This window comes from Eptesicus fuscus, chromosome 13, assembly GCF_027574615.1.
Source record: "Eptesicus fuscus isolate TK198812 chromosome 13, DD_ASM_mEF_20220401, whole genome shotgun sequence".
Classification (NCBI taxonomy): domain Eukaryota; kingdom Metazoa; phylum Chordata; class Mammalia; order Chiroptera; family Vespertilionidae; genus Eptesicus; species Eptesicus fuscus.
In genome coordinates, this window is record NC_072485.1 from 36,861,529 (window position 1) to 36,879,409 (window position 17,881).

General features: G+C 43.3%; 1 protein-coding gene across 2 annotated transcripts in view; it reads left to right on the forward strand.

Annotated features, from left to right (window-relative positions):
- Positions 1–8,959: 8,959 nt before the first annotated feature.
- Positions 8,960–17,881, forward strand: part of NARS2 (asparaginyl-tRNA synthetase 2, mitochondrial) — a 123,257-nt gene continuing 114,335 nt past the window's right edge. Inside the window, exons 1-4 of one of the 2 annotated variants that reach the window (XM_008150019.3) lie at positions 8,960–9,402; positions 13,987–14,096; positions 14,487–14,607; positions 17,050–17,190. In XM_008150019.3, the coding sequence (XP_008148241.2) occupies positions 9,262–9,402; positions 13,987–14,096; positions 14,487–14,607; positions 17,050–17,190 (513 nt within the window). In that variant the 5' untranslated portion in view covers positions 8,960–9,261. Of the gene's footprint in view, positions 9,403–13,986; positions 14,097–14,486; positions 14,608–17,049; positions 17,191–17,881 lie in introns of those variants that run through there. The other variant, XM_028158344.2, reaches the window with a different exon arrangement.

Consider the following 17,881-nt stretch of genomic DNA (forward strand, 5'->3'; position numbering starts at 1 on the left):
CAACACTAATAAATTGAGTAAATTCAAGTGAAATGAAAACCCTGAACACTGTGTTATATGTACTCCATGACCACATGGAATATCAGAGTAATACTTACCTTTTCGAAGCACTGAGTTTTTGCAAGTTAAGCTGAAACCTGTCATGCCCAGCCAGATTAAAACCTTCCCCCAAAGCTGGCCAGTAATGCTGAAAGTGTTCATTCCACAGACCTGCAGTATCAAAAGGTAACCATCAGGCCCTGCCCATATGGCTCAGTGGTTGAGTGTCTACCTAAGAATCAGGAGGTCGCGGTTCAATTCCCGGTCAGGGCATATGCCCGGGTTTTGGGCTCAATCTCCAGTGTGGGGGCACGCAGAAGGCAGCCAATCAATAATTCTCTTTCATCGTTGATGTTTCTCTCTCTGAAATCCATATATATGTATACATATATATGTGTATATATATATGTTTGTGTGTGTGTGTGTGTGTGTGTGTGTGTGTGTGTGTGTATTTTAAGGTAACAATAAGGATGTTTTACTTCTGTACCTCACAACAAGGACACCTCAGGGAACTTCCTGGATCTTAGAGAGCCTGATGGGCATGCTAAAGAAGGCAAGTCCTCTTTGTGTTGTAGAGGGAGCAACTGGAGGTGGATTAATCACTGCAGTAACAGTGGATAAGAAAATGGACTCTGGCCGAAACCGGTTTGGCTCAGTGGATAGAGCGTCGGCCTGCGGACTCAAGGGTTCGGTTCCGGTCAGGGGCATGTACCTTGGTTGCGGGCACATCCCCAGTGGGGGATGTGCGGGAGGCAGCTGATCGATGTTTCTCTCTCATCGATGTTTCTAGCTCTCTGTCCCTCTCTCTTCCTCTCTGTAAAAAATCAATAAAATATATTTAAAAAAAAAAGAAAGAAAATGGACTCTGGTGCCAGGCTTCCAGTACAACAGCACAAGCTATTGAAACCTCTCTGAGCTTCAGTTTCTCCTTTGGAAACTGGGGATGGGGACGCTAACACTGCTTCAGAGGGCTATTGTAAAGTTTAAATAAGTTAACATGTGAAGAATTCTTGGCATATAGCAGTCTACAGCACTAGCCATTATTATTATTGACATGCTAATATATTATATTTTGGAAAGATCATTCTAGCTATTGTCTTAAAGATGACGAATCTAAAAGGGAAGAGTCATTCCAACATTGAAAATAAAAATAAGATGATATGATTTGACATAGACAAATGCTCTGGTAGGAAGTAAGTCAACTGGTCACTACTTTTGATCCCTTGAACAAGGTAGGTGTATTCAAAGAGATTTGAACTGGGAAATACATCATTGCTGTGCACCCCAGATTGTCCCATTCCCCAGATTTTGTAACCAATAGATTGAAGGCATATTATTTTTTAAAGCCCATAGCTACATAATTCTGAAGGCATTTAGCTGGAAGTTCCATATTTCTTTTCTCAAGGTTCAAAAAATGGCCAGGAACTGTAGCATTTTCATGGGAAACATTTTCCAGTCTACCTTGAGAACAATTTTATAATTCTTTCAGGTTGTTTATCTTGCTGGCACCCTTTTCTGTTCACCTTCTGGCATGAAATACTCTTTCTTACTCCCAAACTGGCTAAATTCTGATCCTCCTCAAAAACTCGGCTTAATTATTTCCTCCTCTAGACCACCATGGCACTTGAGTCCATCTATGTGTACTAATTTTTTTTTTTTAATATTTTTTATTGAGGTATTATATGTGTACATATCTTACCATTACCCCCCCACCCCACACCCACACATGCCCTCCCCCCCAGAGTTTTGCGTCCATTGTTTATGCTTATATGCATGCATACAAGTCCTTCGTTTGATTTCATAACTCCCCCACCTCTCCCTAACTTTTCCCCTGTAATTTGAAAGTCTGTTTGATGCTTTACTGTCTCTGTATCTATCTTTTTGTTCATCACTTTATACTGATCTTTACTATCCCTAAATGAGTGGGATCATGTGGTATTTTTCTTTCATTGACTGGCTTATTTCACTTAGCATAATGTTCTCCAATTCCATCCAGGTTGCTGCAAATGATGAGAATTCCTTCTTTTTTATGGCAGCATAGTATTCCATTGTGTAGATGTACCACAGTTTTCTGATCCAGTCATCTGCTGACGGGCACCTAGGCTGTTTCCAAATCTTAGCTATGGTGAATTGTGCTGCTATGAACATAGGGGTGCATATATCCTTTCTGATTGGTGTTTCTAGTTTCTTCGGATATATTCCCAGGAGTGGGATTACTGGGTCAAATGGGAGTTCCATTTTCAGTTTTTTGAGGAAGCTCCATACTGTTCTCCACAGTGGCTGCACCAGTCTGCATTCCCACCAGCAGTGCACGAGGGTTCCTTTTTCTCCGCATCCTCGCCAACACTTGTCGTTTGTTGATTTGTTGATGATAGCCATTCTGACAGGTGTGAGATGGTACCGCATTGTTGTTTTGATTTGCATCTCTCGGATAATTAGTGACGTTGAGCGTGTTTTCATGTGTCTCTTGGCCTTCCTTCTGTCTTCTTTTGAAAAGCTTCTATTTAGGTCTGTTGCCCATTTCTTTATTGGATCATTTATCTTCCTTTTATTAAGATGTATAAGCTGCATGTAGATGTTGGAGATCAAGCCTTTATCAGTGATGCCATTTGCAAATATGTTCTCCCATGCAGTAGGCCTTCTTGTTGTTTTGTTAATGGTTTCTTTTGCTGTGAAAAAGCTTTTTATTTTGATGTAGTCCCATTTGTTAATTTTCTCTTTAGCTTCCATTGCCCTAGGGGCAGTGTCAGTGAAGAATTTCTTTTGGCATATGTCTGAGATTTTGCTACCTGTGGATTGCTCTAGTATTTTTATGGTTTCCCGTCTTATGTTTAAGTCCTGTATCCATTTTGAGTTTATTTTTGTGTATGGCGTAAGTTGGTGATCAAGCTTCATTTTTTTGCATGTATCTGTCCAATTTTCCCAACACCATTTATTGAAGAGACTGTCTTGACTCCATTGTATGTTCATGCCTCCTTTGTCAAATATTAATTGAGCATAGTGGTTTGGGTCAATATCTGGATTCTCTATTCTGTTCCACTGATCTATATGTCTGTTCTTGTGCCAGTACCAGGCTGTTTTGAGAACAGTGGCTTTGTAATACAGCTTGAAATCTGGTATTGAGATCCCTCCTACTTTATTCTTCTTTCGCAGGATTGCTGTGGCTATTCGGGGTCTTTTTTTATTCCAGATGAATTTTTGGAGAGTTCTTTCAAGGTCGGTGAAATATGCCATTGGTATTTTAATGGGGAGTGCATTGAATCTATAGATTGCTTTGGGTAGTATGGACATTTTAATGATGTTGATTCTACCAATCCATGAACATGGTATGTTCTTCCATCTGTTTACGTCTTCCTCTATCTCTTTTTTCAGTGTCCTGTAGTTTTCCGTGTATAGGTCTTTTACCTCCTTAGTTAAGTTTATTCCTAGGTATCTTAATTTTTTTGGTGCGATGGTAAATGGAATTGCCTTTTTAGTCTCTCTGTCTGTAAGTTCACTATTGGTGTATAGAAAGGCCATAGATTTCTTGGCGTTAATTTTGTATCCTGCTACATTGCCAAATTCATTTATTAAGTCTATTAGTTTTTTGACGGAGTCTTTCGGATTTTTTATGTACAATATCATGTCGTCTGCAAATAAAGACAGCTTTACTTGTTCTTTTCCAATTTGGATGCCTTTTATTTCTTCTTCTTGTCTAATTGCAATGGCTAATACTTCCAGTACTATGTCAAACAGGAGTGGTGAGAGTGGGCATCCCTGTCTTGTTCCTGTTCTTAGGGGAAATGTTTTTAGTTTTTGTCCATTGAGTATGATGTTTGCTGTGGGTTTATCATATATAGCTTTTATTATGTTGAGGTATGAGCCTTCTATTCCCACCTTGTTGAGAGTTTTTATCAAGAAAGGGTGTTGGATTTTGTCAAATGCTTTTTCTGCATCAATTGATATGACTATGTGATTTTTATCTCTCAATTTGTTTATGTGATGTATCACGTTTATTGATTTGCGGATATTATACCATCCTTGCATTCCTGGGATAAATCCTACTTGGTCATGGTGTATGATCTTTCTGATGTACTGCTGGAGCCGATTTGCTAGAATTTTGTTGAGGATTTTGGCATCTATGTTCATGAGGGATATTGGCCTGTAATTCTCTTTCATTGTGTTGTCTTTATCTGGTTTTGGTATTAGGGTGATGCTGGCTTCATAGAAGGAGCTTGGAAGTGTTCCTTCCTCTTGAATTTTTTGAAATAGTCTGAGGAGGATAGGTTTTAGTTCTTCCTTGAATGTTTGGTAAAACTCTCCTGTGAAGCCATCAGGCCCCGGGCTTTTGTTTGCCGGAAGCTTCTTGATGACTGCTTCAATTTCGTCCATAGTTATTGGCCTATTGAGCTCTTTAGATTCTTCTTGATTGATTTTAGGAAGGTTATATTTTTCTAGGAATATGTCCATTTCCTCCAGGTTGTCCAGTTTGTTGGAATAGAGTTGTTCGTAGTATTTTGTAACAATCCTTTGTATCTCAGCGGGGTCTGTTGTTATTTCACCTCTTTCATTTCTGATTTTGTTTATTTGGGTCCTCTCTCTTTGCTTCTTGGTGAGCCTGGCTAGAGGTCCATCAATCTTGTTTATCCTTTCAAAGAACCAGCTCTTGGTTTTGTTGATCTTTCGTATTGTTTCTTTGGTCTCTATGTCATTTATCTCCGCTCTGATCTTTGTTATTTCCTTCCTTCTGGTTACAGTGGGCTTTTCTTGCTGCTCTTTTTCTAGCTCTTTGAGTTGTAGGGTTAAGTAATTTATTACCATTGATTCTTGTTTTTTGCAATAGGCTTGTAGAGCTATGAACTTCCCTCTCAAGACTGCTTTCGCTGTGTCCCAAAGATTTTGGATTGTTGTGTTTTCATTGTCATTTGTTGCCATGATGTTTTTTATTTCTTCCTTGATCTCTCTGGTGACCCAGTCATGGTTTAATAGCATGCTGTTTAGTCTCCAAGTGTTTGATTTCTTTGGATTGTATTTATTGTAGTTGATTTCCAGTTTTATGCCACTGTGATCTGAGAAGACGCTTGATATAATTTCTATCTTCTTGAATTTGAAGAGACTTTGCCTGTGACCCAGCATATGGTCTATCTTTGAAAATGACCCATGTGCACTTGAGAAGAATGTATATTCTGTGGCTTTGGGGTGAAATGTTCTAAAGATGTCAATTAATTCCATCTGGTCTAGTGATTCATTTAGGATTGCTGTTTCTTTGCTGATTTTTTGTTTAGAGGATTTGTCCAGTGGTGATAGTGGGGTATTAAAGTCTCCTACTATGATTGTATTACTATTAATCTCTCCCTTGAAATCTTCCAGGAGTTTTTTTATGTATTTGGGTGCTCCTATATTGGGAGCATATATGTTTACCAGAATTATTTCTTCTTGTTGGATTTCTCCCTTTAGTATTATGAAGTGGCCTTCTTTATCTCTTGTTATGGCATTTACTTTGAGATCTATTTTGTCAGATATAAGTATTGCTACCCCAGCTTTTTTTTCATTTCCATTTGCCTGAAAGATATTTTTCCATCCCTTCACTTTCAATCTGTGTGAGTCTCTTGTTCTGAGGTGGGTCTCTTGTAGACAGCATATATATGGGTCGTGTTTTTTTATCCATTCAGCTACTCGATATCTTTTGATTGGAGCATTTAGTCCATTTACATTTAAAGATATTACTGAAAGGTATTTGTTTGTGGTCATATCTATTTTTGTGTCTATATTCCTTCTTACCTGTTTATTTCTTCTTTTTACAGTATTCCCTTTAGCAATTCTTGCATTGCTGGTTTGGTGGTAATAAACTCCTTAAGCCTTTTTTTATCTGCAAAGCTCCTGATTTCCCCTTCAATTTTGATTGATAGTCTTGCTGGATATAGTATTCTTGGATTCAGTCCTTTGCTTTGCAACACTTTGTATACCTCCGTCCATTCACTTCTAGCTTGTTGTGTTTCTGTTGAGTAATCATTTGACAATCTGATGGGTGTTCCTTTGTAGGTAACTCTCTGTCTCTCTCTTGCCGCCTTTAAGATTCTCTCTTTATCATTTATATTTGCCATTGAAATTATGACATGTCTTGGTGTGTGTCTTTTGGGGTTGATCCTGCTTGGGACTCTCTGTACTTGCGTAACTTTTATCTTTCCCATATCCGGGAAGTTTTCTGTCATTATTTCTTCAAATAGATTTTCTAATCCCTGCTGCTCTTCTTGTCCTTCTGGCAGCCCTATTATACGCATGTTACTTCGTTTCATGTTGTCCCGAAGCTCCCTTAGGCTTTCCTCCTGCTTTTTAATTTTTTTCTCCAATTGCTGTTGAGATTGAGCTTGTTTCTGTACCTGATCTTCTAACTCACTAATTCGGTCCTCTGCTTCTTGTAGTCTACTGTTGAAACTTTCCATGGTGTTTTTGATTGTAGCTATATCACTTTTCATTTCTTCCTGATTCTTGCATAAGTTGTTGATTTTCTCATCCATCCGATGTATAAATTCCACGACCATTACTCTAAACTCCTTTTCGGTCATGTTGCAAGCTTCAGCTTCACTGATTTCCTTTCTTGGCGACTCCACATTTTCTTTCCTCTGTGAGTTATTTCGTTTCCCCATTCTGGCTATCACCAGAAAGCTCAAGCTTCCGTTTGCGTGGACCTGGGCTGTGTGCTGTGGGGACTTCACTCCACCCGAGTTTCACTGAAGTGCTCTGACACTAGGACGTGTGGCTGCCTTTGGTTGGTGGGAACCAGACTTGCCCAGGGTCAGTGTCCCCAGTGTTCCGTGTGGTCTCGTGTGCACACTTAGATTCAGGGGCCCTGTCTGCACCACACTGTTGGTATGTGCCGAAAATGAGATCCTTAGCAAGTGCCAGGAGTCAGAGTTTCCCTGTGTCTGCACCAAGACTAGAGTGTCAGAGTCTCTGTTGCCTTGTGCGGTTTCTCGTTGAGACTCAGGGTCCCTATGTGTGCATGCACCAACAATTGGGGTCGCTGGCTCTTTAGTGTGAATGCGCTGTGAGTCAGGGATCCCAGGCAGCTGTATCCGGCGTGCCAAATTCCCTGAAGTGGAGCTGCGACCTGTGTGTGCTCTCTCTACTGAGCCAAACCGGCTAGGGCGCACACTCTTGATTTCCTGAAGGTGAGCTGGCTCTGTGCACTCTACCGGAGTCCCGGAAGGGGGGCGGAGTCTGTCCTGCGCGCCAAATTCCCCAAAGGGAAAGCCCCTCTGTGCAAGCACTAAGATTCCCTGAAGGGAGAGCTGTGACCCGCAAGCCAAATTCCCCCAAATTCTCCGAAGGGGTGCCCTCTGTGCGCACTGACAGATTTCCCCAACAGGAAGCTGATTCTCTCCTGTGCGCTCGCGCGCCAAATTCCCTGAGAGGGAGCGAGTCCCTGCGCAAAGCTCTGCGGCTTGGGCGAGAGGCGGATCTATCAGTTAAAATGGCGCTGTCTGCACGCCTGCGGGGAGGGGGATAGGCTCTTTGACTCACGGAATTCTGCCGGGACGTCTGGATTCTTGTTGTTTGTTGGTCTGAAGCTGTGATAGCAGTTCTCTGTCCCCAGTGGCTGCAGGGTCCTGGTTTGTGTCAGAAGCCAGGATCCGAGTCTCAGGCAGCTCTGTTTCTCAAGATGGCGTGGTCTCCGCGTCCGCAACAGCCGCGGAGATGTGTCCGCTTTGTGCGCGGGGCTTTGCTGTCTAGGACTGCCCAGTTAGGCAGCCCCTTGGAAGACGTGCAGAATCTAACTGACCCTAGCTTATACACACACACACCACACACGTCTACACTCTTCTCTATGGGTTCCTCACTCACACACTCTCTCTCCCTACCTTCCTGCCGGTCGCCATCTTTTTTTCCTCTATGTGTACTAATTTTTATGTTGCAATTGTATCTTGCCAGTCTCCATCTCTAGACCATGAGCTCCTTGATAGAAGGGACTGTGATTTTATTTCCCACTTTGAGACACTGTATAGCATGCTAGTTTAGTGCATGAAGCCAGGATTTGGGAGTTTAAATCTCACACTTACAGGATGTATACCTTTGAGCAAGTCATTTAACTTTTCTGTGCCTAAGCTCCCATATCTGTAAAATGGGCCAAATAGTAGTGGCAAATTTAAGTAACTAGCCTTTACTTCTTTTAATTAGAAACCTTTTCACTGAGTTATAGGGGAAAAAACATATTTTGGGATACATTTTAAAGGTAGCCTAATATATAAAAGGGTCAATGTTTCCAGGTCAAACAAATGCAGATAACTGTTGGGGGAAAAGAGAGACTTTAAGAGTCTGGCAGGCAATGCCTAACATCCCAGCTGTCTCTCTCCAGCATCTTCACACTGTGTGCCTTCTCACTCCCGTGATATTCCAGGTCTCTTCAGTTGCTCTTACGTGTGAGAGGGCTACCTCCTTCAGCCACGCCTGGCATCCCACACTTAGGCTCTGCCAGGGAACTGATCCCCCCCCCCCCCCCCCCCGTTAGGCACCTGTCGGTTTAGATGTCCCATCCCACACAACTGGGATTGAGCAGGGGTTATGTCTTGTCTATACCTGTGCTCAGAATTTAGGAACGACTGATAACCGCAGGCTAATGCTCTCACCAACTAAGTCTCCTGAACGCTTTCCCCCTCCATCAGTCACCCCTGGACTCTCACTGTTCCTCACCATCACCAGCCAACTTTAGAAATTAGGACTCTCAGACCCCGCCCCTTGGGCTCTGTTGCTCCTTCGGCCAGTAACCCCTGTGACTTTAAGGCCTTAGCCCCGCCCCATCTCATCTCCTGGTCCCGCCCCTCCCTTCGCTCCGCCTCCTCTTTAAAGTGGAGTCACGCGTACGCACACTCTCTCCCAGCCTCCTCGTAGCGTGATGACGCGGCGCTGACGTAGTGACGTGTGGCCGCGGTTGCTCGTAGGTTTGGGAACCCCGCGGGACCGTGGGGCGTCCCGGCCGCCGGCGGCACGTGGTTTCCCTGGGGCTCACGCCGCCGTGTGGTCTCCGCCCCGCCCCCTCGGGGAGAGGGAAAGTGGACAGGTTCTTTGGGGACAGAGCTGCAGCCCCTGAAGGGGAAGGGAGCCACCGGGGAGCTTCGGAGCCCCTGAGGGCCGGGCTGCGGCCCGGAACTGGGGAGCGGCTGAGCCGGGAGGGTCCCCGCAGGCAGGGTCTGAACCCGCTAGGATCCGGGCTGGTGCCGAGGAGGGAGGGCCTGGCCACCCGCGATGCTCGGGGCCCGGTGTCTGCTGCGAGCCCTGCGCTCCTGTTCCTCTGCTCCCTGCCCGAGACCCAAGCCTTCGGCCAAACTGAGCGTGCGGGACGCTCTCAGGGTCCAGAACGCGAGTGGGGAGCGCGTTAAGGTTCAGGTTGGTGTATGGGAAGGGGATAAGGGTGTGTGGTTTTTTTTTCTTTTTAGTGAATTATATGGCACATCCACATCTAGGCTTGCCTTGTACTGTCGGGTCAGAACGACCAGCAGGGGAAGTTAGAAAATGTAGGCGGGCAGTCGTGTGCGTTCACACTTTTCTCCTTTCATTGGCTACCATTCCTTTCCCCCAAAACTGTGGCGATGCCTATAAAGCGCGGGAACTTGGCTCTCACGGTACCAGGGCATTGCCTGTAAACTTGTTAATCATACAGCGAAATAAAACGAAGGAGCCCCTTTTCCTTTTGCCCTTACAATGAACATCCACAGTTGTAGGGTGGTTGAGTTGAGCTAGCTCCTTGAGACGAGAAAGCACGTCTTACCTACCTGTCTTGGTCTTCCCGCATGGCTGACCGTAAATATTTGTCCAACTACCATACCTTTAATTCTACGGGTAGCCATCCCAGTATCTGAAAGGAGGCTTTGCATATAACGTTTAATCAATTAGGAAAAAGAGTGGAGTGTAGCAGCTTGAAAGAGCTCTGGAGTCAAGCTGCCTAGGTTTAAATCTAATTATGGGCATATCACTTATGTGGCCTAAACCTCAGTTTCCTCTTATAAAAATGAAGGTAGTAATAGCCCTTGAGTGAGATACTAGGTATAAGAACAGGGGTCTAGTCAATAAATGTTAGCTATTACTTCTCTTGCTAATAATATTTGCAGCAGCTCCACCTAGATTTCCTCTTATAGGAGCAGGCCAAGCAAGGTGGTTTGCGTATTTGGTTGCTGAAATACAGTGATACAATTACTTTTCTTGTCCTCGCATAGGCTTGATTTTTTAGCAATATGACTAATCTACCCCCTCTGCATTTCTTTGGGTTTCATATTCTTTCCAGGATCCAAATCAGAATCTTTTCTTGAATTCACCTATTTGACGTACATTAATGATACCTTTTATGTGCTCGTCTAAAACGGTCTCGAAGATGAAAAGAACTTAGTGCCTAGGTTAGAGGCTTTCATTTTAGTGCTGTGCAATCTAGTATAGTAGCAGCCTGACAACTTGTACTACTACTGAGCACTTAGTAGTCTGAATTGAGAGGTGCTGTAAATAAAATACGCACCAATTTTGAAGAACAAAAAAATGCAAAGTATTTCTGTATTGATTACATATTGTTAATATTGTGGGCATAATGGGTTAAATAAAGTATTACAATTAATTTCAGGCACAAACCTGAGGTTTGAACACGGGTTGCCTGATGAGCTCAGACTCTTAAACTCTAAGCTGTGCTCCCTCTTCCTGAGCCTGGTTCATAGTTACAATGACTGAAATAATGGGGAGGGGGCAATCTAGCCTAATTTGTCTGGGTTGAGGATGAAGCAAGAAAAAGAAGAAGAATACTGTATATGTTTGGTTAGAAAACATCTGGCAATACATACCTGTGGTAGATCTATTCTTTTCCTCCATCTCCCTCCCTCCCCCATTTAAGTAGGTGGATGGGTATGTATTTTTTCTTTAAGGGAGCTAAAGAGCAAATCAGAAAGCAGATACAAGGCTTCCTTCCTAACTTTTGTTTCTAAAAGGTTAAGTCAGTAGAATAACTGAGTTTGCAGAGGAGGCAGTAAAGAAAGGGGGGTGGGTGTTAAACAAATTAATTTCACCTTTCTTTTTACTTTGTTTTGTTTTAAATACATTTTTGTTGATTTCAGAGAGGAAGGGGGAGGAAGAGAGAGATAGAAACATCAATGATGAGACTCATCAGTCGGTTGCCTCCTCTATGACCCCCACTGGGGATCAAACCTGAAACCTGGGCATGTGCCCTGTCCCGGAATTGAAAGTGACCTCCTGTTCATAGGTGGACACTCAACCACGGAGCCACACTGGCTGGGCTGTTTCTTTTTACTTTTAATGTGACCACTAAAAAAATGTAAAATTACTTATGTGGCTCACATATTTTTGTTGGACAGTCCTGATATGATGGCTAAAACAAGTAATTACAACAATATGATAGGTATTAGTGGCATAAATAATGAACTTAGAGAAAACAGCAAGGGAAGTCCTTAACTGTGTGAGGGCGTCAAGGAAGGCTCCTTGTCTATAGGGTATGGTGGGGACACAGAGAAAGTAAGGGTCAGTACAGTCATTCCCCACATAACAATGTTTCCATCAATGACAGATCACATAAAAGACATGGTCCCATCTATATATATAAAAGCCTAAGCGACCTGTTGACCAGTGGCCTGGTCACTGATGCGCACCGACCACCAGGGGAAATGCAGGAGCTGCCCCCTGGTGGTCAGTGCTCTCCCACAGCGGGAGTGCTGCTCAGCTGACTGACAAGCACCAGGTGCAGGGCTCACAGCTGGCAAGCTCAGTTGTGGCTGCACGAGCCTCTCCTGTGGACATGCCCCCTGCACACCCCTCCTCCATCCAGACCAGAACCAGGATCAGGACTGACTGGGCACGAACCCGCAGCTGCTTCTTGGTCATAGGCACACTGATACTGCCCTAGGACAGATGCTCGGAGACCGCAGCAGAGCGGCAGTGAGCCTACCAAGCGGTGGCGGCGGCAGGTGCAGCAGGGGTGGGATGAGCAGGAGGGGCAGGTGGCATTTGACTGCTGGTTTCTGCCCGATCCCCACAGGCCACGCCAAGGGATCCCACCAGTGCATGAATCCGTGCACCAAGCCTCTAGTTCAACCAGTCGCTATGATGCGCACTGACCACCAGGGGGTAGGTTAGCTTGCTGCTGGGGTCCGGCTGATCAGGACTGAGCAAGATGGGCTGGACACGCCCTGGAGTCCTCCTGTGGTCCCTCCCTGGCCCCGATCGTGCGCTGGTGGGGTCCCTCTGCCTGGCCTGCGCCCTCACAATCCGGGACCCCTTGGGGGGTGTTGGAGAGCCGGTTTCGACCTCATCCCTGTAGGCCAGGCTGAGGGACTCCACCAGTGCATGAATCTGCACTGAGCCTCTAATAAGATTATAATGGAGTTGAAAAATTCCTATCACCTAGTGACTTGGTAACCTGATAACAGTCATAAGGTAACCCATTGCTCCTGTGTCTGTGGTGATGCTGGTGTAAACAAACCTACTGTGCTGCCAGTTGTATAAAAGTATAACACATATAGTTATGTGCATAATACTTCTAATGATGATAAACAAATATGTTACTGGTTTGTGTATTTGCTATGCTATACTTGTATTGTTATTTTAGAGTATACTTTTTCTACTTATAAAAAGTTTGCTGTAGAATAGTATGTCATGTTACACCTGCAGCAGCCTCATACATCTTGCATCTACCAAATCTCTTGATTGCATCATTTTCTCTTGTACTTGATTTAATCTCCTGTTGTTTTGTGCAGTAATGTGTAGGTGTTTAGCAGCTATATCGTCTAGATTTAAGTGCAGTCTATGATGTTCCCACAATGAAAAAGTTGCCTAACAATGCAGTTCTCAGAATATATCTCTGTCTTTAAGTGGTACATGATTGCACAGTTTTTCTAAATAGGATCATCTTGCTTTTCCCAGACTTGTTTGATAGTTAATAAAACACCATCAATTGTTTCACAATTACTCAATGTCTACTGGAGGAATATTCTCCCTTAACTTTTCTGCTAGTTCAATTTAAGCTAAATGTGATCAGTGAGAGAGCTGTTTTCAATTGGCCTACCTGAAGACATCTCATTTTTACTCAAACCTACCTGTCATTTAAATTCAGAATGTCTTTGAAAATTTGTGTACTACTTAATGTGTTCATATGGAGAAGTTTCTTGAGAACCCTTTGTGTATGGTATTTTGTAAAGGGGAAAAAAAAATCTCATAAAGATGCTTCTAGTTTATAACTACATAATCTCCCTTCTTGAAATTTGATATAAAAGGAGAAAGAGACCAAAATAGGTGCCCTATTATTCATAACCCAATTAAGGGGGCATAGGAACAGGAGAAAATATGTGAAATAGCAAATATTGGGGGGATTGGTTATGTGAATTAGGCTCATCAACCTAATGGAATGTCTGGCATGTATTCAGAATGATGAGCTTTATTAACAAAATGAAACAAAAGGTGGCATGCCAAAACTATATCTTACTGTGATAAGAACCATATCAATTTTGTATATGCACTAGAGGCCCGGTGCACAAATTCGTGCATTGGTGGGCTCCCCTGGCCACTGATTGAGCCAATCGGGGCCGATCAGGGCCAGCCAGCCGGGGGGCGGGGGAAGGGGGAAGGGGGGGAGGCGAGGCGGGGGGGGGGGGAGGGATCGCGGGAGGCTGGCTGGCCGTGGGAGGTTGGCTGTGGGAGCACACTGACCACCAGAGGGCAGTGTCTGCCCCCTGGCGGTCAGTGCATCGTCATAGTGACCAGTCGTTCAGTCGACTGGTCTTACCGGTCGCTTAGGCTTTTATATAGATAGATAGATAGATAGATAGATAGATAGATAGGAGTGAACTAAAAGCAACTGATTTGTTAAGGTAGGATTATGAGACATTTTCCCGTTTTCATTTAGTTTTCTATGGGTATGTGTAATGAAAATGTAAAATGTTTACATGTTTTAAACTCACATTTAGAAATATTTCTCTTCATTAGGGATGGGTTCGTTCAGTCCGATCCCAGAAGGAAGTCTTGTTCCTGCATGTAAATGATGGGTCATCTTTGGAAAGCCTTCAGGTTGTAGCTGATTCAAACTTAGATAGTAGGTGAGTTTATTTTTAAAGTGAGTCCTTTGATTCTTTTTTTCCATCTCATCTGCTCCCATTCCCCTAATCTAGTGTTCACATTGCACCCTGTGTGATCTTTCTAAACAAATCTGCTTCACATAGCTTTGAGGCTCAAGTTCAAATACTCAGAATCAAGATCCTTCAAGCTCGGGCCTTTCCTCCTTTAACATCTTCATGCGACAATATCCCCCACCTATCCTTTACTTCAGTCTCTCTTAACTACCTGCAGCTTTTAATCTGATTAAGGGTAAAATGAAATATTTACCCTTATATGTCATTAAATATTTTAATGTTTTGATAACAAGGTTTATATCATAATAAGGGTTGGGTATAATGATATCTTGTTTATGCTGTGTTTTGTTATTATAGAGATCTAGATTTTGGGTGTTCTGTGGAAGTTCAAGGGCAGCTGGTAAAAAGTCCATCCAAAAGGCAAAATGTGGAACTGAAGGCAGAAAAAATTGAAGTTGTTGGAAATTGTGATCCCAAGGTATGTTTTCTGACCCTTTTATGGAGGCTGTTTAGGCTTAATTAAAAACATTAGCAATTTGTTTTAGGTGTGATTTTTGGGAAGATGGTACTTAGACTGTGTTTTGTATGTGACTTTCCAAGTAATTGAAACAGGCAATAGAGCCTAAGGACTGTAGAGAGAGTAGCAAAAAGTATATATGTAGATGGCTGAGTCTGATGAGTGAGAGCTAAATATTAGTCTATGCATCTCTGTGGTGCTTGTCACAGTTGAAACTTGCCACTTTTACAAGCATGCCTAATGACCAGGGCAGACCACATTCTTAAGAAAGGTACTTGCATTATCTAGAATTGTTATATCTAATATAGTAGCCATTAGCTACCTGTGGCTATTTAATATTAAATAAATTAAAATTAAATTAAAAATTTCATTTCTCAGGGTCATTAGTCACATTTCAAGTGCTCAGTAATCACATGCAACTAGTGGCTACCATACTGGGTAGCACAGATACAGAACATTACTATTTATCATAGAAAATTCTACTGGACAGTGCCAGAGTATTGTAATGCTTGGGCTAAACAAAGAAACTGAAAATAATTTGGAACTCAGAGAGGAATGGAGATGATAACGATTTTTGTTTTTTCTTTTTTAGGGGGACATATGGCTATTAAAATTTTACCATGTGTTTTACTATTCTTAAATTGTTCTCCCTTGAGTTCTGTAGGTGTTGATGCCTTCACCTTCTCCTTCCTTTCATTTTTGGGTCATTTTTAAGTGTTCATATATTAAGGAATTCTGAACCCCTAGAAGCCCCCAGATTTCTGTTAATGTGGTCATAAATGTAGTTAATGTAGTAAGTCTGGTGCTTATTTCCATACAATGTAAATTAATATGTGCACAAGGCCAAAAAGGAATAAACAAGTCTAACAGGCTACCAGTGTAGCTCTCTTACGCAACTTCTTTGTTGAAACTGTGGTTTTGGTCTGAACATTTGTTTCTATCTTAACCTTATGAGTATGGGTAGGGGTGGAAATACTTCTAGGTAAATCATAATTTTCTTTAGAAGCTTTGTAAATATACTCTGCCAGATGACAGAAAGCTATTGACCCTTCCTCATATACTTAGATAGCAGCACGTGTTGGTAAACAGTGCTTAAACTGTGTCAATTGATTATGAATGATTGTGGACTTTCAAGACATTTGGGTGATTTTAAAATTAAATACCAGTGGTGTGTATTTAATATCTTTATATCTACAATACTAGAGGCCCGGTGCAAGAAATTCGTGCATGGGGGGTTGGGGGGTGTCCCTCAGCCCAGCCTGCACCCTCTCCAATCTGGGACATCCCTCTCACAATGCAGGACTGCTGGCTCCCAACTGCTCGCCTGCCTGCCTTCCTGATTGCCCATAACCACTTCTGCCTGCCAGCCTGATCACCCCCTAACCACTCCCCTGCCAGCCTGATTGATGCCTAACTGCTTCCCTGCCAGCATGATTGCCCCTAACTGCCCTCTCCTGCAGGCCTGGTCACCCTAACTGCCCTCCCCTGCAGGCCTGGGTCCCCCCGCAACTGCCCTTCCCTGCAGGCCCTGTCACCCCCAACATCTCTCCTCTGCCGGCCTGGTCACCTCTAACTGCCCTCCGGGCTTCACCAGCAGCCATGCCTCTCTTTCTCTCTGAGCCTCTGTGGCAGCTGTTGATCAGCCCTTGCCTCTCTCTTTCTCTCTGGGCTTCACCAGCAGCCATGCCTCTCTTTCTCTCTGAGCCTCCGCGGGGGCTGCTGATCAGCCCCGCCTCTCTAATCAGGTCCAGAGACGCTGACTGGCATAGAAACCGACCAATCAGAACCAAATCTGGGTGAACTGTGAGGAGCCAATGGCTGCCTAGGAGGCGGAGCTTTTGACGCTGACTGGCATAGAAACCCACCAATCAGAACGTAATTTGGGTGAACTGCAAAGGCAGAACCTAAGGTGGGGGCTGAGGAGGGGTTTTAAGGCAGTTAGGGGTGAGATCAGGCCGGCAGGGGAGGGCCCTTGGGGGCGAGATCAGGTCGGCAAGGGAGGGCAGTTAGGGGCGATCAGGCAGGCAGGCAGAGGGGTTAGGAGCGATCAGGCAGGCAGGCAGGCAGAGCAGTTAGGGGCGATCAGGCAGGCAGGCAGGTGAGCAGTTAGGAGCCAGCAGTCCCAGATTGCGAGAGGGATGTCCGACTGCCGGTTTAGGCCCCATCCCTGTGGGATCGGGCCTAAACCGGCAGTCGGACATCCCCCAAGGGGTTCCTGATTGGAGAGGGTGCAGGCTGGGCTGAGGGAATTCCCCCCCCCATGCACAAATTTTGTGCACCGGGCCACTAGTTAAGAAATAAAGAAGGAAAGCATCTTAGTTTTGTTCTAAAGCACTACTATTTTGAAAATGCCCTGGAAACTATCTTTTCAGCTTCTAATTATTTTCCCCCATTTATTGGCAGGATTTCCCTTTAAAATATAAACACAGACCTCCGCTGGAGTATCTAAGACAATTTCCTCATCTTCGGTGTAGAACTAATGCCCTGGGCTCTATACTGAGGGTTCGCAGTGAGGCCACAGCTGCTATTCATTCTTTCTTTAAGGTAAGGTGTTTTGCTTCTCAGTCGTCTGTCTTGTAACAAAATTGAATAATGGTAATACTGGAATATTATCCTGAAAATACCCTTTACTCACATGGTACTTTTTTGGGGGGGTTGATATAAAATTTTCTCTTTATCACTGGTTCTGAGCAATTTGATTATGATGTGCCTTGGCACAGTTTTCTCTTTGTTTCTCGTGTTTAGTGTTTGTTGAGTTTCTTGGATTAATTCTTTTTTATTTTCAACCATTATATTTTCAAAATTTTTATGTTTCTTTTCTCCTTTAGGGACTTCAACTGCCCAAATATTAGACCCCTTCGATGATATATCCAGAGTTCACTGATGTTCTTTTCTTTCCTTTTTTAAAATTATTTTTTTCTTTGTGTGTTTCTTTTTGATGATTTGTATTGCTTTGCCTTCAAGTTAATTTATCTTTCCTTCTACAACACCTAATTTGTTATTTCTATCCAGAGTATTTTTATCTTACACATTGTAGGTTTCATATCTAGATGTTTGATTTAGACCCTTTAAATAAATATATTTTCCATTTCTCTCCTTAACTTTTGAACATATACAATATAGTTTTGAACATATACAATGCAGTAAAAGGACTGTTTTTATGTCCTATTCTTCTGGTTTTAACACACCTGTCAATTATGAGTCAATTTTGATTTATTAAACTCCTCATTATGGA